This window comes from Tympanuchus pallidicinctus, unplaced genomic scaffold (genome assembly GCF_026119805.1).
Source record: "Tympanuchus pallidicinctus isolate F22 unplaced genomic scaffold, pur_lepc_1.0 scaffold6, whole genome shotgun sequence".
Classification (NCBI taxonomy): Eukaryota; Metazoa; Chordata; class Aves; order Galliformes; family Phasianidae; genus Tympanuchus; species Tympanuchus pallidicinctus.
In genome coordinates, this window is record NW_026294780.1 from 7,058,464 (window position 1) to 7,085,439 (window position 26,976).

A 26,976-nucleotide genomic window follows, 5' to 3' on the forward strand; every position below is an offset into this window, starting at 1 on the left:
GAGGTTATGAAAAGGCTGGAATCCAATTTACTGCTCATGACAACAGGGCGGATGATGAGACGCTGTGCACAAAACCCTAGGGAAAACCTCTGTGGTGGAGCACGCTTTTCTGACTTCAGACCCTCCTCACTGCCAAAACAGGCCCAACAGGAGATGGGTTGGAGCGGACAATCTCCAGAGGCTCCCTCCAAACCCTATGGATCCGTGCAATTTTGGGTTACTGAAATGAACTATGTAACGTGGGCCAGCCCTGACTCTTTATTAGGATTGCTACTCAGCAGTTAATGACCCACCCTGTGTTATGCTTCTGTGAACAAGTGACACCCGCCGACCACGGAGCTGTGGTTGTGGTGGCAACCACCCTGAGACAACCGACGCTCGCTGAACCGTTCAGCAACAATACCCGGAGCCCTTCACACCCCGGAACCTTCCCACTTCCACACGACCACTCAGCACGTCCACGCTCACCCTCCCCTCCCGCCCTGCGCATGCGCACACTCCCTTCCCGCCTGACTCCCACCTCCCCCCACTGACGGGGGGTTTGTGCTCTCGTGAGGAGTCCCTGCGAAATCTCGCGAGAGGTGCGGCAGGAGGGCTCCGTGGCGCCTCCCGGAGGTCCCGTTCCGACGCCGCGACGATGGCGGCCCCGCTGCTAGCCTCGCCCGGCCGCCGGAGCCGCTTCGAGCAGGAGCAGGACCGGACCGTCCGCGCCCTCATCCGCAGCGTCACCGGCCTCCCCGAGGAGGAGGATGAGCAGGAGGAGGAGTCGGGCGGCGGCCGGTTCCAGACGGCGCTGAATTTCGCCTGGTCCAACTTCAGGTCAGCGCCCGCGGACTGAGGAGCGCCGCTGCAAGGCCCCGGGGCTCGTTTGTGGGCTGCGCTATGGGCCGGCTGCGGAGGAGAGCTGAGCCGCTGCTGCGCTGTTCGCGGGAGAAGGTGCCCTTCGGCGGCCTCGCCTCAGCGGGCAGCGTTTTGTTGGTTGCAGGGGAATGAAGAGTAATGGCTGTGCGTGGTGAGCAGGGGAGCGAGCTGCCGGCCTGGAGCGTTGCTGATGCCGAATGTCATCTGAGCTTGTCGTAAACATGGTGTATTTTAACCTGCCTCCCGTACTCCTGCGTTGGCAGCATCCCTTTCATTGTGTTACAGTGCAAGGCAGTTCCTACTGAACGTCCCCACGCTGCTTTTTCAGTTATCACAACCACCGTTTCACTGTCTGCTGCCACTCCTGACATGACCCATTTCCAGTTTCCCTCACCACCAGTTGGCTGCTGCCACTGCCGGGCCATATGTGCTTGGTGAGCTTTATGCAAAAAAAAGCTCCATGCTTTATTGCTATTTAAATCCAGTTTTTAAGTAAGCAGTTGCATTACTGCGTTGCATTGAGTGAGGCAGGGAATCAGCACCTCGTAGGCTCAAATAAAGCTATTTTATACAGAACAGTGAATGGCTGTTGGACAACAGTGCGGAGGCTTGACAAGTTCAGCTTGGATAGATATTCAGGCCACTTGTGTGCATTGGGAATGTGGGAATATGGTGTAACTGCTGTCCCGTTGTGATTTTTTTTATTTACCAGAAGTATTTTGTGTTACATAGCACAGTACTACATTTAATCCTTATGTAGCCGCATCAGAAGCATTGCTTGTAACAGTGGTCATGCTGAGGCTAAATGTCGCTCATGGCCCCAGAGTTTCTCAAAACCTCTGATGATTCTTATTAATAACTTTCTTTCTCCTTAATAACTTATCTTTGCCATGGATGAGATTTTTAAATTTTTCTTTCCAGCCATTTTTTTTTTTTTTTTTTTCTTCTTTTCTTTTTTTCCCCTAAGTCTTCCAGTTCTTGTGCTTGCCACTGTTTACTGTCATTTCTAGTTGTTCTATCTGGTATTTATTCCGAAGCCTTAGATGCAGCTAAAATCAGGCGAGTAGATCCGTGGTTAACAAAAAGGTTCATCTTCGTTTCCTAAATACAGGCATGTCTTTATTGTTCAATGATGTTATTAAAAAGCATTGCTATTAGGCTTGCAGTTTGATTTTTTTAGCTCATTACCTTGACCGTGAGGTGACGTTAGATTGTTTTTTCCAAATTCGCTTGGTTAAACTTGGCTTTTGCCTCTGATTCAGAGGCAATGATTTTCATTTCTTTCTGCAGTCATATGAGTTTAGGCTAGCTTTCAGGCCTGTGTTATTGGTATCTTGAATCTTGCTCATGTGCTCAGTGCTGTTACATCCCATTTCCTGTTTTTTCTCCCTCTGTTCCTAACTGAGGAATCTTATTTGTGTTTCGATGTCTTCTGCGAAGTCTATTGTACCTTTCACAAGTTTGGGGTTTTTTTTATCCCTATACATGCTACTTTTGGTCATTTATCTTTTTGTTTGTTTGGATGAGGTTGTCTTTTCTTTTCGGCACTGTCCTTTGCCATTTACAGAGGAGTTTCATTTAGGTTTACAGACCTTTCCATGTGGGTGTTTGTTTTGCCTGTGCTTGTGGTGCAGGTCCCAGATAATTTGTGTGTTTGACACAGATGACTTTGACAGTAACTTTTTTTTATTTCCTTGCTCTGCTTGACTTAACTGATGACATACTTTAATTACTTACTTTGCTGTTACTGCAGTAATTTTCCATTCATCTGGAATTGCTGGTTAAATTTAAGCTGCGTTCCATTTTTCTGTCTTTAAGGCTGATTGCCCTTAATCCTCCTTGAGATAAGAGGCACGGAGATTAAATTTTGTTGATGTTTAATGATGTTGCTGAATTAAGCAGGCTTTGTTAAACAGAAAATAAGATTAAAAAAAAATTGCCATCGTGTAAATTGACTTTATTTTCTTTCTGACGTAAGTTGCCTTATCAAGCATATTCTAATACAGATTTCTTATACAGATTTCACCGTTTTCTTGATGTGAACAGTCATAAAGTAGAGAGGACTATAGAAGGGTGAGTTATGTGTTTATGGATTAATAATGGATTAGTTAATTTTTTTTGAAGCATTACTTGTATTTTTTTTTTTTTTTTTATTAGAATACATGAAAAATTGATAGTTCATTCTGACCTGGGAAAAGCAGCAAGCTGGAAAAGATTAACAGAAAAATTTCTGAATTCACCACTCCCAAGCATAGAAGAAACAAAAGTACGTATGTTACAGTTTCCTTCTGCTTTTTGCACTCTTCTTGATGCAGTGGGCTTCTACTGTAATGTCGTGTTGGAAATTTCAGATGGCTTAGCAGTAGAGTTTGTGGTTGCTGTTCACATCATGTATTTTTAGAGTTGTATTCTGTAGTTTCCCTATTTGTTTTAGAAGCAGTCTTATTGTCCTTTCAGTGTTCCAGTGTGTTCATTTTCATGACTTACAGAATATATTTTTCACTGCCAAGCAAATGTTTTGTGGTCAGCATTGTACAAATGTAGCTGAACCCTTGTCTAGATGTTGGCTGAGTAGAAATTCTTGCCCTTTGCCCAAATTTTTACCTTAGGTAATGAATCTGAACCTTTTGATTTTTATTATTCCCAAATGGAACAGTGATGGATTGTAGCTTTGTTAATGAGATTGCATCTGTGGCTTTGGAGTGGGTTGGGCTTTTTGGCCTTCGATACAGTTTGTATCAAAGCAGTTTAAGATGTGGCCTGAGTGGAAATGGCAAAAATTGTCTCACTTGGGCCATTGTGGTCGTTTATTATGAAATTCACCTTTGAAAACTGGGAATTTCTGCTGTTAGGAGGTTTGAGCTTGCAATTTGAGAGGTGTTGCTCCATATAATGTCATTCTTTAATACAAGGCTCTGTTCGTAGTTGGAGTCAAGTCTCCTTCTCATTGAACTGCTGTCATATACCTTTCTTTGGACTTTTTTTTTTTAGCTTTCCTCTACTTTGTGGAAAAAAAATGTGGAGCCCTCAATAGCTTGCACATCTTGAGTTACTGTACTGTGCTCCTTAGGTTTTTTCTAATTACAAACCTTTAACTTATTTTGAGAGTCAAATAAAAACAAAAATCCAAGCAAGCATTCTAAATGTTGCAAGTATCCTAGGACTTTTTACTTTTTTTTTTTTTTTTTTTTTTTTTAAATTGTGACTAGAATAAAGCTGGAGATATTGTATATCTCATACTTGGAAGTTAAACTGCTTTTAGTTTTCAGCAGTGTCACATAACTGGGAAGGTTGGGTATTTAACAGTTTTGTGTCTTCTAAGCGCAATGCCCGCTCTCATTTGTGGCTCTGTTGACGACCTACCAAAACTCTTTGACTAACCCTTAAGGTCAGTAATGTTCAGTGGGAACATGTTATACTCCATGTACACTAGTTGAGGGTGATGCTGCTCTACAAAAAAATTGAGAATTCTTATTGGAAGTGGGCTTGGATCACATTCCCAATGAGCTTTTCATGTATTTAAGTCCATGCATATGGAATGTGGATAGCAGAATATCCACATGGCTAGATGTGAGGCGTTCTGCTGAAGAACTCTGGAAGGTCAGAATGAGGCCAATGAAAAATCTTCAGAAAGAAAAAGCTCACTAATGAGAGCAGTGTTTGTCCTCTAAGCAAGTATTAGGAGTTAGGACTGTAACACCAATCTTTGCCAAATACCACTGTTGCTATAATTTTCTAGCTTAGTTGAAGGCCTGTTTCAAAAACTGCTTTAGCACAATATCAGAGTTAAAAATGTGTCCTTAACACTTAGTATAGGTTTTCAGATGAGGGAAGATGATGTGAAGATGATATCTAAATGTAGCAGTTTTAGTGAAATGTTTTTAGCTAACTTTGATTTAGCCTCTACTTGAAATAACAAACCATAGGAGTGTGGGAAATTAGACTTAGATACCTGCAGGGCCTTTTCTTTTGTCCATGTTGATATAGCTGTGTGCACTTATCTGGCCTCAGCTGACTTCTTACTTTCACAGTAGTTCCGGGTTCCTCTTACCTCTTTTCCATATCACCTGATTAGCTGCTCAGTAAGAGGCAGCTGAGAGTGTTTTCATAGTATTTGCATATTGATCAGCCAGCTGGTGGGCAGAAGAGAGCAGATAGCATTTAATATTGTGTTGCAGATCTTATTTTTTAGTTCAGGACTGAGGTAAGGGAATTAATTGTGAGCGTTCTTAAAGATAATAGGCTGAAGTTGTTTTTAACCAAAATCTTTTCAATCTCTTTTTAATTAGCTTTTTTTCCAATGTGTTTTATAGACAGATACACACTATTCCATACTGTCTCTTCTGTTATGTTTGTCTGATTCTCCATCTAACACCACCTATGTGGAAAAGCCAAGAGAAAAAGAAGCAGGTAAGTTTACAAGATGTTTGTGTTGCTAACAAAAGATGCACTCAGTTAATACAAGCTGATAAGAAGGCTGTTTTTCCTCTCCATTTTATTATCTCCCATCACATCAAGGTGCACTATTGATTGTCTTTTTTACAATGTTTACATTTCAAATAGTCTGCAAATAACCTTTCCTACCTCCTGTTTATGTTGCATTCCATAATTGAGTTCTCCAGCCAGCAAAGTACCTTGGGGGCTCTTACATGCTCAAAGGCAGACAGCTGGTTTCTATCCTCAGTCTCTGTCTTGCACCTTAATAGGATATGTACTGAAACAACTTTGGTAATATAAATTCCTGTGTTCCCAATGTAGTCCAGGAAAGGTAAATACCTTTGAAGGTTCCCAGAGGGAGACCCCAGTTGCCTGCATTCTGAAGTAGGACTATTTCACTCAGTGCCTAAAATGAGGCTTGTGCTTAAGTTTGAGTGGATACCATCCCCCATTTGTTTGCAGTGTTGTATCGTAGACTGAAAGAAGAATATTTCAGACTAACCTAAAGAAAATCTTGCATCTTAAGATTCCTTTTTGAATGATCTCTGCACATTCCCTCGGCGGTGTTTTGAATGCACTTTCAGCCCATTCCAGGAATGTGAATATGAAGAGGTTATCTCAAACAGCTCTAATTACAGTTGAGTAAGCTTCATGTTTAAGATATAATATATTCTAAGTGTGATTTGTTACTTTTAAAATATGACACATCGCATCGTGGATATGTGGTGTCTTTAGGAGAGTAAGACAATTCTTGCTTTGTTGTTGTTTATCGTCCACTATGCTTGTGCATATGTAAGTTACACATTTAGACTGTCTCCACTGAGCTAATGGAGTAGTCACAGTCGGTGATAAGTTGCATTCTTGCATGTTTTTCCAGGACTGAAGGATAGGGTAGTGTAACATTATAGAGATAAATGTGTTGAAAGCACTCCGTGCTGCATATTTTGAGTGTATAAACAATAAAATTGAGAACTCAGAGATGAAGAATATACGTAGTCAATATCACAATTTGTGTGTCATGTTGAAAGTGTATAACCTTGTTAAAAGAAAAGTGGTGTAACCTTAAGTGGATGACTATGTCTTTGCTTTAGATTTAAAGTATAAAGGTAATTTAAGCTCTGGAATTTGTTTTCAAAGGAAGGCAGAGTGAAGTGATACTTACTATTTTATTTTATTTATACTTCTCCTAGAAAAGGAAGAAAAATTTGACTGGGGAAAGTATTTGTTGGAAGGAGAAGAAATTTACTTTGGCCCAGGCATAGAGTCACCAGTAAGTAATTTCTGAAAGTAAAAGGAGAGCATATAAACTGTTCTGAAGTACGCTGGAGATCTGGTTAAATTACCCTGACTTGTGTGCTCTGTTTACGTTGATTCTTAAAGGATTCCTTGGCATTCTGTTGCTTTCTTGTCACCATGAGATTCAGGCATACTCAGAGTAGCAGCAATAGAAATGCTTTTGTTCTTCGTTCTGCTCTGACTTAGCCTTGCGACTGAGCTGGCCTCGTCTGCCTGCTACTAATCAAAGCCTCCTTTAGCTCTGTAGTTAAACTCTTCCACTCCTTAATTCTGATTCCCCTGAAAGGTTTCAGAGAAAGTAAATTGCTTTTCTTTCACAGCCTGTGTACTTTTTTTGACCTCTTTCCTACTTAATATAGGTATATATAGGTATATATACTATATAACTATAATGTAGGTGTAGTATAAAGGAGTATGTGAAATTCTTAGCATCAGAGTAGAATGTATATGGCAAGAGGAGGTGAGGACTATAGCAGATTTCCAAGCAGGTTGAAATTAATGGAACATAATGTGGCTTTCCCAGATCATCCTAACATGGGTTTCTGAAAGTTACAATCTTGCCAGTATTGTGGCAAGTTTTGGTGGTAAGTAAGAAGCACAGGAAGTTCAGGTCATGCTACCTTTTGAGTCTCAGGAGAATTTCTGTCAGTAACTTTGAAAAGCACAGTATCATCATCAGAGCCTTCTCTTGTGACTGGGCATGTGGAATATAGCTTGAAAAATCAATAGCGTGTGTTTTATTCTACAGTGTTCAGTTTCTGTGCAGATAAATACAAATGCTTCTTCCACTTAAAACGTGCAGCTTTAATGTTAATATAATTTAAACTAGTCTCTGTGACAGTTATGTTAGTCTTAATGTTCAGAATTAGCTTTGTAGTCAGAAAGAAAATTGTTACATTCAGTTACAACAAATCAATAGGAACTGAGTGTAGATCTGTCCCTTCTGTTGTAATGGAACATGTGGGGTTTTGTTTCCCTTGTTAGGATTGGTCTGGAGAAAGTGAGGAGGAGGATGATACTCAGCCTTTGAGCAGGGAGGACTCGGGTATTCAAGTAGACAGAACACCTTTAGAAGACCAAGATCCAAACAAGAAAACAGTATCTAATGTTTCCTGGAAAGGTTAGTTTAAGTACTAATGTTTCTAATCTAATCATACATACTCAGATTTTACAAACAAATACTGCTTTATTATTCTTTAGTGAGACACTAAAGATACTTAGTGAGATACTGCATTTTAGACCTGTAATTCACTTTAGTGTTTACTTGTTTAATTTTTCAACATGGAAAGCTTGATTTAATTTCTGTTGATGCTGATGGAGAAGGCTTCTGTTTATTTGTGTGGAAATAGGCATAAATACTCAATGACAGAAATGAAAACTTCCAAAGTAGATGTAGCATGCAGCTTTATGGGTATAAAGTAAATGCTTATTATTAACTATCAGGATGCTAAAATAATATTTAATTGGCAACAGAACTGATTGACTCAGTTCTAGGTATAAAACACTTCTGAAAAATTAGTTTTATGTCATTAGAATACTGGTGGCTTATTTTTGAATAGTTTCACAGAATATTAACTATAGCAGTAGATTTTCACATAGAATATTGTTGGATTTATGATATCCTGTATAAGAAGTCTGTAATATTCATAATTTGTATAAGTAGCAGTTATCTACTGAGATCCGTTATGGATTTCTTAGTAACCACATTTAAGAAAAAAAACACTTTTGTGTAATGTACTGAATGCATAGCAAAAAGGAACAGCATGATAAAGATGGTGATATTTGGCAGTTTATTTTTGAAGTCTGCTTTGTTTTGTATTGCCAATGGCTTATGGGCTGGTTCGGCCCAGTTCTGTGACTAGTAGGACAGAGGGACCCATGGATCTGTGCCCTGGAGAAAGGAAAAGGATAGAGAGATGGGCCCTAGAACAAAACAGCAACATCGACCTGAGGAGAAACAAACTACTTTGCTAAACAAGATATCGGAATGCAAGATAACACACTATAACACACTATAACACACTGTAATTAGAATTTAAGCTAATAAATCAAATATGAGAGAGACTGTCCAAAAGCTGAATACCTTACTTTAATGCTGAGATGAGATGAGCAACAGACATGAGCCAGATGATCCATCAGGTGACCTACAAGGGCTTTTGTCTTCTTCCCCTGAGTGGAAATAATAACAGAACAGTGAACAGTCTCTGTTGTATGTAGTAGTTCTTCTCTTCATGGACAGATACCTGGACCTGGAGCATTAACTCTTTAACTCCCAGTGCACTACATGATGTTATGATGTAGAATACTGATAACCAAGCATCATAAAACCATGACGTGTATATATCATGTGACAATTGCCTGAAATAAAAATGCATTCTCTGAGGAATAGTTAAAAACTAGGTACATCTCCGAGTCTGTTTTTTAAGACATAGAATCATAGAATTGTGCAGGTTGGAAAAAACCTTAAAGATCATCAAGTCCAACGACAACTTCACCATACTATCCTAACAACCCTCCACTAAATCACGTCCCTGAGCACCACATCCAAACGGATTTTAAGCACATTCAGGGATGGTGACTCACCCACCTCCCTGCGGAGCCAATTCCAGTGCTTCACAACCCTTTCTGTACAGAAGTGTTTCCTGATATCCAACCTAAACTTACCCTGGTGCAACTTGAGGCCATTTCCCTTCATCCTGTCACCAGTGGGAAGAGGCCAACCCCACTATTGCTATATTACTATTGCTGTAATCACCTTTCAGATACTGGGAGAGAGCAATAGGGTCTCCCCTCAGCCTCCTCTTCCCCACACTAAACAGCCCCAATTCCTTCAGTCTCTCTTCATAGGGCATATTCTCCAAGCCCTTCACAAGCCTTATTGCCATTCTTTGGACCTGCTCCAGCACCTCAATGTTCTTTCTGTACTGAGTGCCCAAAACTGAACACAGTACTTAGGTGAATACAAATAAGAGGTGAGACATTTCTGTGTGAGTTAATTAATGCACAAGTCACATGATCAAGGTGAAATGTAAGCAGTTGAAAACTCTGATGTATATTAAAAGATCTTTGCTTCTGCAGCTGAGCAGATAGGCTTATTAAAAACACATGGAAACGTTATCATAGGCATTTCCTGTAGAAATAAAATACCTCACCGCAGTCATGTGTTGTTACAGTTGGTGAGCCTGATGCCCGCAGCTGGCTGGAGCAGCATGTCGTTCCTCAGTACTGGACAGGAAGAGCTCCTCGTTTTTCTCATAGTTTGCACTTGCATTCCAACTTAGCTGCAGTCTGGTGAGAAAACAATGTCTCTTGCATCTTCCTTGCTGGCACGTAAAGCTAAATAACGACTTAATTAAGCGTCTTTACTGTAAAGTATAAAGCTAGTATAGTTATTGCTTGTGTAACTGTTGCCTCTGATAAAGAATCAAACATTGCAAATACTAATAATCATTGTGTCCTAAAATGTGAAAAATACTGTGGAAGGTTTACAAAGAATTGTGCATTACTACAGGGAAAAGGTCGTGGTTGCCTGGGGAAGCTTCAGTTTCAGAAGCAAACTTTTGAGATAAAGTATGAATTTGGTGCTATGAGTTCAGGAAATGGAAACTTTACTTTTTAGCTTAGTTTTTGGAATGGAAAGATTATAACTTTTCATACCGTTGAAAGTGAAATAATTAAAAACAGAAAAGAAATCTCAAATTCATTACTTATTTCCTACCTAATTGTTTGCCCTGCTGTGTACAACTAGATGATAGTGAATGTTTTCCATAGTATTTTACTTAACAATGTGGGAACAAGCTCTGACTTAAAATGTCTACATGAACATTGTATCTATTCATACACAATTAGAGCAAAACTGAGCCTTAAGAGTATTGCTTCATCCTTTCTTTCAGATTATTGATCTTCGATTTCAGGCCTTAAATTGTTTTCATTTCACATTTTACTAGGGACCACCACTTGTACACCAGTGATCCGTTATATGTACCAGAAGAGAGAACACTAGTCACAGAAACCCAGGTTATAAGGGAAACTCTTTGGTAAGAGCAATATCAAAAAGCTTGCATTTTAAGTCTATATGTTTTTGTATCCTCATTCAAGGAAATAAGAGATTTATCTTTGAAGTTGTATCTGAAGAAGGAATTATTATAGAGCTTTTAGCTTCCAGTGTTGCTGACAACACAGATGCTGCTAGTTTATATTTAACCATTGAGATTTACAAAGAAAATGTAAAATGCTGCTCGTATGTATTGATTCCTCAAGTCTAACTGAGAAGAACCAAGTTGTTCTTACCTTGCCCTAGAATCTTCTAATATAGTGTCCAATTTTGCGAAGTAGGTTTTGATTCATCCCATGGCTGGAAGATGTCTTGTTTGGAGAGGAACTTTAGGATGTGTCTGCCTAGTGTCAGTGTTTTGTTCTTGTTCTAGCAACAGCTTAACAGTATGAATAGTATTACAGTTGATCTTTGAGCACCTTTCATTTGAAAACAGAAACGTAAGCAAGGCAGAGCTGATTCTTTTATTAATGTTGTTGTGAATCCATAAAGGCAAAGAAAAAGCATTAATGTTTGTTTCTTTTCAAGGCTACTTTCAGGAGTGAAAAAGCTCTTTATATTTCAGCTGAATGATGGAAAAGTGGTTGTGCGGAATGATATAATTGTAACTCACTTAACCCATGTAAGTTGTTTCTGAATCTCAGCTGAATGTATCTGTCAGTAGGAAGGTGTAGTTTTTGGGACTAGGAAGTTAACACTGCTTGTGGGAAAGTAACATTTCCATAATTGTTCTTCGTTTAGTCCGAGTGGAATGGGCTTTTCCTCTATGTGATGAAGCAATAAAGATGGCAGAATTTCATTGCATGTTAATTCAGATAAATATTTTGTGATTTAATTGTTAGGCTTTCATTAGAAAAAAAAAAAATATATATATATATATATACATATATATCTTTATTCTAGAATTGCCTAAGGTCTGTGTTGGAGCAGATAGCTGCATATGGTCAAGTTGTGTTTAGACTGCAGAAGTTTATTGATGAGGTGATGGGACACAGCCCAGAAAATGTTTCTACTCCAAAGAAAACCACTGAAGCCCCATTCAGAACATACCAAGCTTTTATGTGGGCCTTATACAAATACTTCATTAGCTTCAAAGAAGAACTTACCGAAATTGAAAAATGCATCATCAACAAAGGTACAGTGCAAGGGAAATTTTATGGGATATTTTACAAGAGGGAGGCACAGAAGGAAATTTTTATGAGGGAAGCATGCAAAATATTATGTGAAGGCATTTTGAAACTGTGAAAGATGCCATTCTTCATTTTAAAACCTCATGAATAGCATTACCAGAATTTGATTTTCTGTTGCATGTTGCCTTTATACATCTTTTTTTCCCCTCCCCCCCATCTTTTTTTCCCCAGACAAAACAGTCACACTTTCGATAGTGATAGATAAGCTGTCTCCCCGCCTGGCACAGCTGAAGGTACTTCACAAGGTTTTTAGCACAGGAGTAGCAGAAGTGCCACCTGACACCAGGAATGTTGTACGAGCATCTCATCTGCTTAATACTCTTTACAAAGCTATTCTGGAATATGACAGCGTTGGAGAAGCATCTGAGCAAACGGTAGGCAAAAATCATTCATCCTGAATGAAATCACACTCTAGAATATTTGGTAAAGCAGGTTTCACTCTGCTGACTGAGTACATTGTCCTTCAGCAACTGGGGACAAACCTGGTAGCCAAAATGAATTACTGTTTTCTGGTGAGAGTTCACTCAAACTACGTACAAGATTAATGAGGAGATGAGCATTAGTGAAAATGTATAGATGTCACTGTGTCCATTATAAAACCACAGTGTGTTACAACTATCAGTTATCATTTAAGGAATGTCGGAGCGAGAGTAATGAAAGGTGCTGTCTGGGTCTGGTTGCAATGACAAAAGTAATAAGGGGAAACTTGCACAATGCACGTCTCCATTTATAGTGCTAGGCCTGTATTTTTAGTTGAATATTTGATCTTTAAAAATCGTTAAGTATAGTTAAGTATATCTTATAAACTTACTGTCATACAATTAATGGGTTAGACTTTGCCATGTTGCTTTTAATATTTACTGGAAAAATGTTCAGCTTTTTTTTTTTTTTTTTTTCTTTCTTTAAATTCAGGTGTCTCTTCTGTTCTCTCTCTGGGTTGAGACTGTGAGGCCATACTTACAGACAGTGGATGAGTGGATTGTCCACGGCAATTTGTTTGATCCTGCAAAGGAATTCATCATTCAGAGGTAGGGCTGCTGATGTTGGACACTCATAGTTTGAAAGAACTTCTTGATTGTTCTGAAAGAAAGGCAACGTATAGAAGAAAGATGATGATAAAGGGCCACGAAGATGGTGAAGGGCCATGAAGATGGTGAAGGGCCTGGAGCATCTCTCCTATGAGGAAAGGCTGAGTGAACTGGGTCTGTTCAGTCTTGAGAAGTGAAGACTGAGAGGGGACCTGATCCAGGTCTATAAATATCTGAGGTGTGAGGGGCAGAATGGTGAGGCCAGACTTTTCAGTGGTGAGTGGAGACAGGACAAGGGGAAACGGCCGGAAACTGCAGCATAGGAAGTTCTGCACAAATGTGAGCAAGAACTTCTTTACAGTGAGGTGACGGAGCACTGGAACAGGCTGCCCAGGGAGGTGGTGGAGTCTCCTTCTCTGGAGATGTTCAAGACCTGCCTGGATGCCTCCCTGTGCGACCTGCTGTAGGGAACCTGCTTTGGCAGGGGGTTGGACTCGATGATCTCTGGAGGTCCCTTCCAAACCCTACAGTTCTGTGATTCTGCGATAAACCTTCTTGTAAAGAAGTTTCATCTTTTAAAAAGGAAAATATTCAACGCCTTCTTTTTTTTTTTTTTCTTCTTTTTTTTTCTTTTCTGCAGGAACAAAAACGTTCCAGTTAATCACAGAGATTTTTGGTATGCTACCTACACATTATATAGCGTGTCAGAAAAAACAGAGAATGAAGAGAAGATGAGTGATAATGCCAGTGCCAGTTCTGGCAGTGATCAGGCCCCTTCAAGCAGGCAACACACTATGGTCTCTTTTCTGAAACCTGTGCTAAAGCAAATCATCATGGCTGGAAAATCCATGCAGCTGTTGAAGAATCTTCAATGCAAAGATGGCTCTCCACAGCAGGCCGCATCCAGGGGTAAGCTGTCGGTTGGTGGGGTATCAATCCATAGGGTAACTAACAGCATGGGAATATTTTATATAATGATGTTTCTGTGGTTATGGAACAACTTCACTGTCCTCCTTATAAGTCAGTATCATGGTTTGTAACTCCAGATCTGATTGAAAACTTACTCTTCCAATGCAGTCAAGTGAGAAAAACAAAGCAAACAATGAGCAGTGATCAAGTACTCCCTTCAGATCTTACTGCTTCAAACTTTCATAAACTTGTTTTCAGAACATTTCATTTGTTATTAGACAAACGTGGTGAACAGTAGTTGTTTTTCAGTAGTTGAGTAATTTTGAGGTGACTTATGGTACTTCAACAAAAAAAAAGTTTATTAATAACTAGATGAAACTTATACTGACATTTTTATGGGTATCTGTAGCCAGGTTACTTTTTTCATTGATTGTAAAACATAGTGTAGCAGGTAATCAATGTTGGTTGTTTATTTTTTTGTTTGTTTGTTTTTTGGAGGAGATGAAATGCAATTTTTGGTCATGCAATTTCTGTGGTGTTAATAGTGATTGCTGAATTATGTTGGTATCTCTATAGGCTTCTTTCCCTCTGTGACATGGTTGTTTTAGGTGCTGAGAATTGCCTTTATGAGAAAGAAGTTCTCTTATAGTCTCTAATTAGCAACGTGTTGAACCAAATGCCCGACTTGAAGCATTGGACTAGCCCCACTGATTTAGCAGTATTTAGTTCTAAGTACTTACTTGAGAAGTAGCCTACATTTTGTTTAAAATGTATCACGTGTATGTTAGAATCTGCAGTTGGTCTTGTAGTTCAGGCAGTATTTTCTCTTAGAATGAAATCTTACCATGAAACACGTTGCCCAGTTTAGATGCTGAAAGAAAGAGTTTGTATACGCTGTTCCTGGAATCCGTGCAGTCTCGCCTGAGGCACGGGGAAGAATCTGTTCCAGATATTATTACAGAGCAGCAGGCCACCAAGCAGAGCCTAATAAAGATGCAATCTATAGCAGAAAGGCACTTGGAACTGGATGATGTCCATGACCCACTGCTGGCTATTAATTTCGCCAGGTAAGTAAATACCCACTAGATGAATGGTCTTCCTGCTGTGTTGTTGAGAGCAGTGTTCTGCTCAGTGACATCTGGTAAAGCAAATTTTTATTGCTGCTGCAGTAAACAAGCAAACAGAATAAAGAGGAACACCAATAATCAGTGGCAGTATCTCAATGAATACTATCCTTCTGCTTTGTTAGAGAAAAACAAATCAACGAGGAATTGGCTGCTTATATCAGTGTAGTAAATAGATGCAGCCTTTCTCATGACCTTTTTTGCACGTTAATAAGTGTTCAAGTAATGAATGCTGTGGTAAAATCTAAATTGTAAATGTGTTTGCTTGGAATTTGTGTGCAATATACACTCTAAAAATCTTTTGTCATTTCAAATAAGAAACAGCTATTGAGGTTTTTCCTAAATACTAGTTGGCAATTTCTGTGTTTTCAGTTCAGACTTCAGAGGAAGTTGTTTTAAAGAAGTCATAATTATTAATAGATAAAACTATCACTTCTCTCATTTGTTGGTACTATTTGTTTAAGTTAAATAGCAAGTTAATTCAGTGTCTGACTCATCCAGTCTATCAAGGCGATATCTGCAGTGAACCAGGCTTCTTACAGTGGATTCAACTGCTGAGCAGCTTTTCAAACATCATTATAATAAGTTGACCTTTTCTGATGCAGTAATAATTAACAAATGTAGGTTGCCCGCAATAACACAGGTATCTTAGACTCAAGGTGCCTCAAACAAACTTTATTCTTTTCCCAAATTGTTGGTTTAAAAAAAAAATAAAATTCCTTACTGGGAAGTTCATCTGGCTACTGTGTGTGCGTAACAGTAACAGTAGTTTTAAAAGTTTAAAAACAGTAACAGTAACATAGTTTTAAAAGTTGCAATGAGAAAGGGTTTATTAAGCTGGATAGTGTTCAAACTTGAGGTTGTTCTTTGGAATTACTCCTTTAGCAGTGATTACAGTATGCCATCCTTTTCAGTATTCTTATGCCTGGTCACTATATTAGGTGAAACTAAACTAATATATTAATGGTTGCAACTGTAATATTATATAATTCTACGTTACATAGTAATAATATAACTTTTAATGTAACAGTTACAATTAATAGCTGCAAACAGCTTTTATTCTGCAATCCTGTTTTTTGAGTAGAGGTTCCAATTTTGATTAAAATTTTCTAAGGTATGACATTTTTCTTCTGTAATTTGCACAATATACATGTATTCTAACCTAAGTATTTTTATTATATTTAATTTTTAAGATTATATTTGGAGCAGAGTGACTTTCATGAGAAGTTTACTGGTGGGGATGTTTGTGTGGATAGATCCTCAGAATCGGTCACCTGCCAGACTTTTGAACTGACACTGAGGTCTTGCCTTTATCCTCACATAGACAAGCAATACTTGGAGTGCTGTGGTAATCTAATGCAAACTTTAAAGAAGGATTATAGGTAAGAAAGTAATGTGTTTAGCATTTCTAATTATCAGTGTTATACTATATAAGTAAAAGCAGGAATTTTCTTTAAAAAAAACAAATGTGAATTAAAGGCCTTTCTGTACTAATTGAATCATCAAGGAAATACTTAACTGAAAAGAGGAGGTCTAAGAAGGTCACGATGAAACTTTGGTCTATCTACTTTAAGCCCACAGCAAATACATTGTTGAACACCCACTGAAGAAAAACAGGGAAATTGTTTTGGATGGTATTTTTAGTAGTCTTGTCATTTGAAACTGAAAGATGAATTTTAGGAGGCCAGAATGTATTTATATAGTCTGAAATTTGGTTTTGTTGATATAAAAATTTATACTACGTGAAACACTGTTATGCAGTATTTTTATACAACATGAAGTAAAATGGCCTATTCCTGTTAGGTGGTCAGAAGAGGTCATGCTTTTAAGCTACATTAAGTACTTAATGTATTTTTGAGTTGTATTTTGAAAGAAATGCAGAGGTACTGTTCTTCCTATGCTTTGCGAAGGAAGAATCACTATCATCACCTTCTGGAACTGCATTTTGAAGTCCTTTCTTACACAGAACTCTCTTAAGTTGTGTTCAGAAAGGACAGGATTGCCAAACTCACAGCCATTTTGGAGAATTGTCTGGCCTGTAGGAAGGCTGAATGCCGAGATCACGTCTGTTGAAGACAGCATGCCTTTCAAGTTGACAGGAAAAAATGAATTGATTATTTTGTTTTATTTGAACATGTTTGGAGGTTTTCTTGAGCAGTGGATTTCATTACATTTCTGTTCAGTATGTATAATGAAGAGTTGTTAAGGTTTGGTTGCACTTGTATGATGAAGACTTACATAATGTTCTATATTTTTTTTTTTCCTTCTTTAGGCTTGTAGAATATTTGCAAGCTATGAGAAACTTTTTCTTACTTGAAGCTGGAGATACTATGTATGATTTCTATACATCCATTTTTGACAAAATTAGAGAAAAGGAAGCTTGGCAGAATGTTGCCTTCTTAAATGTTCAGCTTCAAGAAGCAGTAGGACAGCGCTATCCAGAGGACAGCTCAAGGTAAATGCAAAATCCTGTAAAATAGACTTCAGTTGCATTTTCTTTCACATCTGCCTGTATTAGTACATTTCACTGGCATAGTTCAATACTAATTAATGCACATTCATTGCAAGAATCTGTTTCAGTGAAGCTTTGAGCTGTTGTCCCCTTTTCAACACAGCTCTATCAGATTAAATTAGGCAATGTTTAAGACAGTGGAAAAAAAAATCTCTAATGCAAGTAGCCACTAATTTAGAATTAGATTGCCACCAATAAAATCACTTCTTTCCTTGTAAAGGTTGTCTATATCATTTGAAAGTGTTGATACAGCAAAGAAGAAACTGCCTGTCCACACCCTAGATGGCTTGACATTAAGTTATAAGGTAGGGTATAGTAACTTTAATATTGCTGCTGGTTTTTATTCTAGAATAGATCTGAAGTGTTGTATTAATGTGACTTACCTTTTCTGTCTCTCTTATCCTCTGCTGTTCTTAGGTTCCTTGGCCTGTGGACATAGTTATAAGCCTAGAGTGCCAAAAGATTTACAACCAAGTTTTTCTGCTCTTATTACAAATAAAGTGGGCCAAGTATAGTCTAGATGTTCTAAGATTTGACGGTAAGAAGCTGTTCGAATAAGAGACTCTAAAAACTTGTTCTGGGGTCTAAGGATATAAGTGGTCTGCTGCTTTCTGAAGTGAGCATTTGATTAAATCTGTAAAATATTAATCTCTTTTAGCTTCACAATTCAGATATATTAAATAGGACATGCTTTTTACATCTCCTCAGCCTCATAAACAATGTTATTCCTGCATTCTTGTTGCCACTTTGATTCAGGTCTAGTTGGTTTATGTATGATCTTCCTACCTTGCTGTTGTAGGAAGATCTGTCCTCTACTCATAGCCCAAGTTTTTTGTGAGTAATATCTTGCAAGCAAGTTTAGAAAACAAGATGAAAAAAATACTGAAATTGAGTTTGAAACAGTAAACTTGATAAGAATACATACTTTAAGCTACAATTTAATAATTTGATGTTTGTAGAAAGAGATCTGCTGGTGAGATCTTAATCTTCACTGTCATAATGCTTTTCCTTTCGTATATGAAGTTGATACGTGATTCATGTCCTGGAAAGTCAAATTAGAAAGTTTGGTGCTTCATCTGTGTTTTGTACATCAGCTAAATTCTGTTCCTAAAAGTATGTGATTTTCCATTGTTAAAACTTTACAGATAAGGTTTTGTGTTTTAAGTATTTCCCCCTTTGTGGAGATAGTATGCACTTTATTTATTTATTATCTTTGTACATAATTAACCTTTAAATAGCATTTCCTGTTCTAATATTTATCCAATTATATTATACACATATTTTCAAAATACAATATATTGCTGCTATATTTTAATAAAACACCTGAATTGCAAGAAAAATCTTATAGCAGCATATCTTGCATAGTAATGAGAAATAAATCAATTTTAAGTAACATTTTAGCTACAGTTTGTTTTCATAAAGGTTTTAATATGTTTTATTTTTAGAACTAGTCTGTGCTGCAGAAAACTCACAGGTTAAAGAGGGAACTTTGTTAGAACACGGAACACTTCCTCGATTTGGACCACAAACAGAAAGTATAAAACAACAAATACATCGCATGTTCCTCTTAAGAGTGAAACTTATGCATTTTGTTAACAGCCTGCACAACTACATCATGACTCGGGTTTGTCTTATGTCATAATTTCATCTATGCTAAGAACTTGTAAAATGCAGTGTTATTTTTTATTTAAAACTATCCAGACCAAAGAGATATAAGTTAATAAAGCAAAATCATTTTCTAATGTCTGTTCTGCAAGGTGATTTTAATCTAAAATTTAAGGCAGAAAATCTTTCAGCTTTCACTTAGGCAGTTAAAATCAATTCTAAAAATGCTTCACAAGCTCTGTATCTTTGGATATTATTTTTTCATATATTTATTTTTTCTTTTTGGCTGTTTGTACCAGAGCTGTGTGTGCAGTGCATGCCCAAATAGGTTTCTTTAAGCTGTTAACAATCTCTCAAGAGCTATTATGGTCATAAAAGTGTTGCTGCAGAAGTTTTTTGTAATTGGATTCTTCTAAAAGAATCTCTGCCAGGCAGATCCAAAATTATTACTTCTCAAAAATAAAGGTAACATCTAGAAGGTTCATATCTACTCAACTGCCGTTTTTTGGCCTTTAATGAAATAATACAGTCCAAGTTGATTCCTCCAGAGCTAATCTCTGCCTGTGTGTAGTGATAATGTTCCGACTTATGCAAAGTATACAAAATGTTACTGAGTTATGAGATGAGTTCAGAGTTTTTACTTTATAGTAGCTGGGAGGCTGAGCCTCCAGGTTGAAACTGGAAAGGGAAGAGTGAATGTATCAGGCAATTATTGGGTCTCAAAAAGGAAGTCTTGGAAATGAGTCACAAGGATTTGTGTGCAACATAGAATTTAAATAACTGTGGTTTTCTCTTTAAGATTCTTCACAGTACTGGCTTGGAATTTCAGCACCAGGTAGAAGAAGCTAAAGATTTAGATCAATTAATAAAGATTCATTACAGATATCTATCTACAATCCATGATCGCTGCTTACTAAGAGAAAAGGTGGGTAAAAAATGGAGTATCTGATGTACTGAGTTCATCAGGACATGAAAATAGTTTAGTACCAGTGATGCTGTGCCTATTTTGCAGTTCATACATGCATTGTAATAAATAGATCCTCTTGAGGAAGTGGTAACTTGTTTGGGATTAACACTGATGTTGTTTCCCTTACAAGTCTCAGCTTTCTGTAAAGGAGAGAAAATAAAATTAAATTATCTACACTGGAGTTTACATACGTTTGTTTTTTAGAGATGCTGGGATTTGAACTAACTTGGCTTGGAAATGTAATGAGGATTGTTCATGCTAGTGTAGTAGGAAACGGAGACATGTCTGTTGTCACAGTCGCCTGTCTCATATACTGTCTGGACTAATCCTTGTTGAAATAATCATGAAATGAATGAGGGCAAATACAAAGCATATCTTAACTGAGCAGACTTGTATTACGCCTTGGAGACCATTTTTACAGATAAGATAGGAAGGCGTAGGATACGTTTGTGTCCTTAATAATGAAAATGATTTTTCCCTTCATTAACAATTACCTTCTGATTGTTACTCCTTTTGTTTTGTTACTTTAGGTGAGCTTTGTCAAAGAAGCTATAATGAAAGTTTTAAATTTAGTGCTGATGTTTGCAGACCGTTGGCAGGCGGGTCTGGGGGCTTGGAAGTAAGTATACGTACCTAAAATAAAACCCAGTCATGATTTCACAGCTCAGAAACGTGCTTTTGAGATGTTTAATGGTAGATGCCAGAAGCTAATCACTATTTCTTAATAGAAGTGAAATTTATCTTAGAACATAACAAGTATCATGTGCTTCTGTGAGTGTGTATTTGGTATTTTCTGATTGCAAGTATGGTTCGTGTGTATCTTTAAAGTATCTGAAAAGGTTGTACAGCATAGCAACAAAGAGAGGTTTTCATCCATATTTGTTCGCAGTGATAAAATGGGATTTCATAGGTTTTGTTTATGATCTTGTTTTCTTGTTGTGGTTTAAAGTCATAGGCAGCCAGCTGCTGACATTTTTTTGGCTCATGAAAAGCGAGATTGTTTTGCATGACTTTCATTCTAGAAGGCAGTACATTTTTGTCTTTCTTAAAAATAAATGTAGGTTAAAAATAAGCGTAGGTAAATCTAAATCCAATTATTTTTCTCACTAGACTGTCCACATTATAAAACCTTTGTCAAAATTTCAAGGGCAAAAATGTGGAGATGTTGAAGTCTATGAAAGTTGACTTTGGAGCAAAGATTTTCATGTAGAAACTAGGTGATCTCCAGAGGTCCTTTCCTGCCCCTACAATTGTGTGTTCTTCTGTGATTCTGTAATAAGAAACAGTGTGGGTGATCAGGGCCCTGTTTAACTTGCTGTGTGTCCTTGTTTTATTTGGAAGTGTAAGTTTGGCCCAAAGAGCTCCAAAGCACTTGGGACCAGGAATGGCTGTCTTGAAATTCCTGAAAACTGTTCTGATTACCTCAGTACAGTAGTTCTCATCAGCTGAAACCACAAAGTTCCTCCTAGTAACTGCAAATACTTACAAGGGGATGACAAAACCACTAGTAATGCCACTCTGACAGTGTTCAGGCACTCCAGTCTAAATTGGCCACAGTTTAGATTCTAGAGTGGTATACTCAAATATAACTGAAATATTTTAAGTACAAGATGGAATGCAGTGCGAAAAACGTGTTGGTTGTTCACTGTGAAATTTTGCTTATATTTTGAAGGTAACTTCAAAATATAAGTAAGGTTGACTGACTGGTAAGTGTACCTCCCTTATATTTCTTTGTAGGATGGAATCCATAGAGAAAATGGAATCTGATTTTAAAAACTGCCACATGTTTCTTGTAACTGTCCTCAACAAAGCTGTCTGCCGAGGCTCTTTTCCTCACTGTAAGTACATGATGCTTTTCATATACCTGCACTCGTCACACAAAATGTATTTAAGTTTTAATCTATTTGTCAGTACAGATTAAAGAATCTAATTTGTGAAAATAATAAATGAAGCATTCAGAGAAACATAAAGCCTTACTTCTGAATAAGCTGAATTAATTAATTTTAGAATATATGTACCATAATTTATTTTTCATGGCAACTATCTTCAGTTTACCTGCTTGCTTGAAGAGAAGATCACAGAATGGCTTGGGTTGGAAGGGACCCAAGGGTCATCAAGTTCCAAACCCCCTGCCACAGGCAGGGCCACCAACCTCCAAATCTGGCACTAGACCAGGCTGCCCAAGGCCCCATCTTGAACGCCTCCAGGGATGCGACATCCACAGACCCTCTGGGCAGCCTGTGCCAGCACCTCATTAGTCTCTGTGTAAAGAACTTCCTCCTAACATCCAATCTGAACCTTCCCTCCTTGAGCTTAAAACCATTCCTCCTTGTCCTATCACTGTCCACCCTTGTAAAAAGTTGATTCCCCTCCTGTTTATAATCCCCTTTTAAATACTGAAAGTGTGCAGTTGAGGTCTCCTTGCAGCCTTCTCATCTCTAGGCTGAACAAGCCCAGCTCCCTCAGCCTGTATCCCTTGTCTGATACAGCCAAAGCAGTCTTCTGAATAGGTAATTAAAACAAAGACCTGAAGAGCGTATACAAGCATTTTTGATGTTGCTAGGTGACAGCTGGAGAATGGCTTGAACAAATAACATTTCAATATTTTGATGCCTTAGCTGCAGCTGCCCTTATGCTCTTGACTGCCTGCTGGAGGTTACTCAGTACGGGAAACAGCAGAAGAGGATATTTGTGTTTCTACTTGCAGCCTGATACTAGCTTAAATGGGTTGTCAATGCCAGTTAGAGCTAGGGTGTGACTTCTGAATGGAATTAGCTGGGATGCTTTAGATTAGCTTTAGATGCACATTCATCTGTTTTTCCTCTGAGATCAGCCTTTTCCAATAGGGAAAGGAGATGGGCTTCTAAAAGAGGGTTATATCTTACTGCTACTCTTCAGCCAACAAGAGGTTGTCTGCAAGAACTGTCAGTGAGAATGGCTAACTGCACATAATTCCCCTCAACTTTTATCACTTTTATCCAGTTTTCTGTTTGCTGCCATTTGCTGCCATTAGTCTTTCAAACAAAGGATCTTACTTCTTGCCAGTTCTTTTCAGTTAATCATCACTAAGAAATGTCAGAAATTCATAACTTTTAAAATGTTTTAGCATCTTAAATCCTGAAGTGTTAACATTTAAAAAATAAACTAGTATTTTCCATTTAAACTATGAAATTGAATATTACAGTGAATGTTTGCAGACTGATCTAAGTGCAGATACTCACTTTTTAAAATGGTTTGATTCACAGTGGAATCTTTAGCTCTGTCACTGATGGCTGGCATGGAACAGAGCTAGTGCCTGAATCTGCTGAGCTGCAGAACAACTGAAAGCAGCATTTATGTTGAATGTCCTTTGTTAACTGTAAGCATTTTACATTCCATTTTGAAACGTATATAGTTAAATTATACTGATGGTTTGGGGTTGTGTAAAGTATTTTCAAATGTAAATAATGTACAGGTATTTAAGTGTATTGGTTGTGGCTGTATTGTTCTCTGTATGTATATGCTTTAACATGAAAAAATGTGCATTGTAAAATGCATCCTGCGTGAACAATCTTGCCTGAAATATATGAAGTGTATTTTGTGCTGTATAAATATTTTGGTTTTATTATTATTATGAATAATTGCTGATTTACTGTTTCCATTAATTTTGCAGCTGTGACTAGGTCACAGGGCACTGTGCAGTGGTGTGACTCAGTTCTCATTATTCAAAAAGTTGGTTGAGTTCATTTTGGGGGAAAGAAAAAAAAAAGAAGCTAAGAGCCATTTATCTTGTTTGCTTAATGGCTCTGAAGCACTCTTTGGGAACAATTATGACTGTTACTATAACCTGATATTAAAAAAACACCAACATTAACTTAATTGGATTGTTGCAGGCCATAAAATACTGATATTTTTTGATGTTAAATGATGAAAGCATACTCATTTTGGTGGTAAAGTTGGCAGTTTAAGCATGATGAAGATGACAGTGTGAAATACATTGCTTTTACCTGTTGGATTGCTGAGATGTCATCAGATACAAGTTGATCATTCTCCTTCAAAGCTTTTTGCAAACAAAACTGTTCATTTAATAGTTAATTTCTTGTAAAGAGGTAGATCATAATACAGAAAGGGCACATTTTTAGAGAGGTGGATGTAGGGCTTGTTCTACAACCCTGCTACATCCCCGTAATTTTGTCATTCTGACATGAGTACACCTACAATTAAAGGAAGAAAATTGCAGCCATTTGCCTTTTTACTTGAGTAAATAAAAGATTAAATAATTGGAATTAGACTATTGTGTGTGAGTTTCTGCTTGAATCTCAGTGGTAACTTACTAAAGTTAGAGGGGTTTTTCTGCTATGTAAGTGCAGTATATTAATAATAGCTGTGGAACAGTGGCTCGCTTTATAAAGCTGTTTTTGGAGCTGTGAATTTGCTGCATTACTTTACACGTATAAATATTGCTAGCTTGTGTAAAAAAAGAGATCTCAACGGGTTACTGCAAAGTTATGGCTTTTTTTTTTTTTTTTTTTTTTTGAGTCTTTTTTCTTTAACTGAAGAATAAGTCCTTCAGTTTTGGTGTGTATGCCTTGTGATGCTGCCAAGACCTTTCATCGGCCTCCTAGCAGTGGCTAAGTAAAGATTTATCTATTCAGAAAAGTGGTTTTTGGTGAGGTTTTGGGTATTTCAGCTATTTGCTCAAATTTCAGATTTAAAAAAAAAAAAGTCTAGCATTTTCTGATCTATTTAGAGAGAAGTGCTGCTAGTTGGATTTCACCCCATCCATTTCCTCTGGATGATTTTGACTGCTTGCAAATTCCAATTTCCATCAGTTATCTCTGATTTGAATCTTAAATTTGGGATCCTTCTCTTCAACATGGAAATGTTGCATTTATATATATAACTTTATTTGCACTTTTGGGAATTTGAGCATGTGAAAACTGATCTTTCTAAGCTTCTAAGGGGTAACTTCTGGTTTAAAACTTTTGTTGTTTAAAAAAAAAGCCCACTAGGTGGCAGATTTTAAAATTTCAAGGAATTGATTTTGCAAAGTTGATCTTTTTGTGCTTATGGCTGTTGGTTTCATAATATTAAAAGGTCGGTGTGTACTGAAGTGAAAAAAGCATGTCCTATGATAGAAATGTGCCTGATCTAAAGTTAGAAGTAGGAACTTATTTAAAAAAAATGATTCTTGATTATGGGGATAATGTCTTCATGAATTATTGAATGAGAGGAAGCTCAAGCTGATTTGTAGCTGCAGCCAGATTGTTCTCATCCTGGAGAAATGGAAACTGCAAAACAAAAATACTGTTAGATCCTCCTCTCAGCCAAGTTATCCAATTGTATGCTAAGCCACAAGAAGGCGTTGGGTTCGTGAAAAACAAGTACTTAAATGATGTGCATGGAGGAGTGAATGATTTTATCAAGAGCACTAATCTGGGTGAAACAGCAAGCGTGGATTTAGGAACTTAAAAGTAAGGATCTGGCTAAATGGTCTTAGAAAAATTATAATGTTCAAGGTGAGATGTTAAATCTGATATGTCTAAGAATCTTTGGGAAAAAAAAACCAAACAGCATTATTGGATGCTGTCACAGTTAAATCTACACTTTATTTGCAAATCTGTTTTTTTCTCTCTAACTTCTGTGTGCACTGTCAGAAGTTAGTGTAGAGCCCTTATCTGTCAGCCTCAGTACTTCCCTTCCATTTCCTTCTCTTTCCTGTGATCTTCTATTGTATCTAGGTCCATTTTAGAACAGATTTCAGAAATTCTCTAACGCTTTCTTTGTTGTTTAGTTTAATAACCTCCTAATTAACTGGGTCCTTGGGGACCTTTGATATGTCAAGCTATTGATAGCAAAAAGTTAACAAGCAGTTGCTGATTGCATGGTTTCCTTGGCAGCATGGATTAAAGATACCATCTCTGAATTGCATGCCCATAAAAAACATAAAAATATCCACCTCCCAACTGCATTTTAATCTTATTCACTCTACAGATTTACATGTTGCCAGCTTTCTTCCTGTACTCTTTTGCTTGCTTATAGAGAAACATTCCCACATCTCTGCAATTTGTAGTTACTGGATCATGCTGTGGCTTGTTGCTGCACTGCTTTTATTACTGGGGAAGTTGTCTGGGGCTGTTGGTCGTGGCATCTAGATAACTCATAAAATGACCAGCACTAGATGGGCCTTAGATGAGGCCAAGTGAGGGATTATATTTCAGCTGTTGCTTGCATGATAGAGATGGGACATGGCCACAGCAAACACTCTCCAAGTGCTCTGCCTATCTTCAGCAACAGCTCTGTTTTATGTGTGGGAGTATGGTTTATTTTTAAATTAATTTAGAGACAATTATCACCTTTCTTTCTAGTTTTGCATGGATGTCCTTGTGGCTGTTGTTCGTGATGGCTTCACAACAACCTTTCTGTGTTGGATCATGACAGATCATAGCACGTTTCTGTGTTGTATTATCTCCCTTGTGAGGATAAAAAGATCAGTGTATGGACTCAGCACCTCAAACTGAGAGGTAGGAATGCTATTAAACTTAATCACTAAGATATCTGGGTGGAAAGCTGTAAAACTGGAGTACATAAGCATCTTAGAAACACATAAGCAAGGCCTCAAGACTTCTGTCTAACCTCTTCTTTCACACGGAATGACATGGAAATCATCTGGGCTTTTGCAGATGGTTTTCATTCATAGAGCTTGGATAAATACTGTACAGCCGAAAGAAAGGAATTCAAAATAGAACAAACCCAGCTGGAATTCAGGCAGTAGTCTTGTGGGTATCTGTGGCTAGCATAGCTAGCATAGAGCATTGGAAAAAGTCTTTATCTGATCTGCAGGGAATTGGGTTAAGCTTGTGCTGTCTTACTGTCTGGTGTTCATCTGATGAAGATGTAAGGTACAAAATTGTCAGGAGCATAACACAGTGGTGTTATAGATATCAGTAAAGATAATGGTGACAAGTTAAATACTGAGTTTAAATAAATACCACCCAAGAAGGGTCTGTTTGA

At 37.8% G+C, this 26,976-nt stretch overlaps 1 protein-coding gene across 2 annotated transcripts; it reads left to right on the forward strand.

Moving 5' to 3' along the window:
• Nucleotides 1–603: 603 nt before the first annotated feature.
• On the forward strand, nucleotides 604–24,253 carry TUBGCP5 (tubulin gamma complex associated protein 5). Of its 2 annotated transcripts, XM_052664806.1 has the most exons (24): nucleotides 604–819; nucleotides 2,881–2,934; nucleotides 3,019–3,127; nucleotides 5,175–5,271; nucleotides 5,825–5,935; nucleotides 6,489–6,568; nucleotides 7,579–7,714; nucleotides 9,768–9,885; nucleotides 10,542–10,631; nucleotides 11,177–11,270; nucleotides 11,552–11,783; nucleotides 12,010–12,212; nucleotides 12,751–12,866; nucleotides 13,507–13,775; nucleotides 14,644–14,842; nucleotides 16,093–16,281; nucleotides 17,172–17,354; nucleotides 17,632–17,716; nucleotides 17,829–17,949; nucleotides 18,857–19,035; nucleotides 19,816–19,941; nucleotides 20,514–20,602; nucleotides 21,721–21,821; nucleotides 23,229–24,253. In XM_052664806.1, the coding sequence occupies exons 1-24, from the start codon at nucleotides 638–640 to the stop codon at nucleotides 23,273–23,275; spliced, it is 3,210 nt and encodes a 1,069-aa protein (XP_052520766.1). In that variant the 5' UTR covers nucleotides 604–637; the 3' UTR covers nucleotides 23,276–24,253. The 2 variants fall into 2 exon arrangements, with proteins under 2 accessions (XP_052520766.1, XP_052520767.1); XM_052664807.1 differs by lacking the exon at nucleotides 5,825–5,935.
• Nucleotides 24,254–26,976: the final 2,723 nt, after the last annotated feature.

Bases quoted from the DNA above. Each gene is read 5' to 3' on its own strand.
- TUBGCP5 (XM_052664806.1), top strand. From the start codon at position 638: ATGGCGGCCCCGCTGCTAGCCTCGCCCGGCCGCCGGAGCCGCTTCGAG. The intron at 2,935-3,018 runs GTGAGTTATGTG...TTTTTTTATTAG, and splicing joins GTAGAGAGGACTATAGAAGG to AATACATGAAAAATTGATAG. The intron at 14,843-16,092 runs GTAAGTAAATAC...TTAATTTTTAAG, and splicing joins CTGGCTATTAATTTCGCCAG to ATTATATTTGGAGCAGAGTG.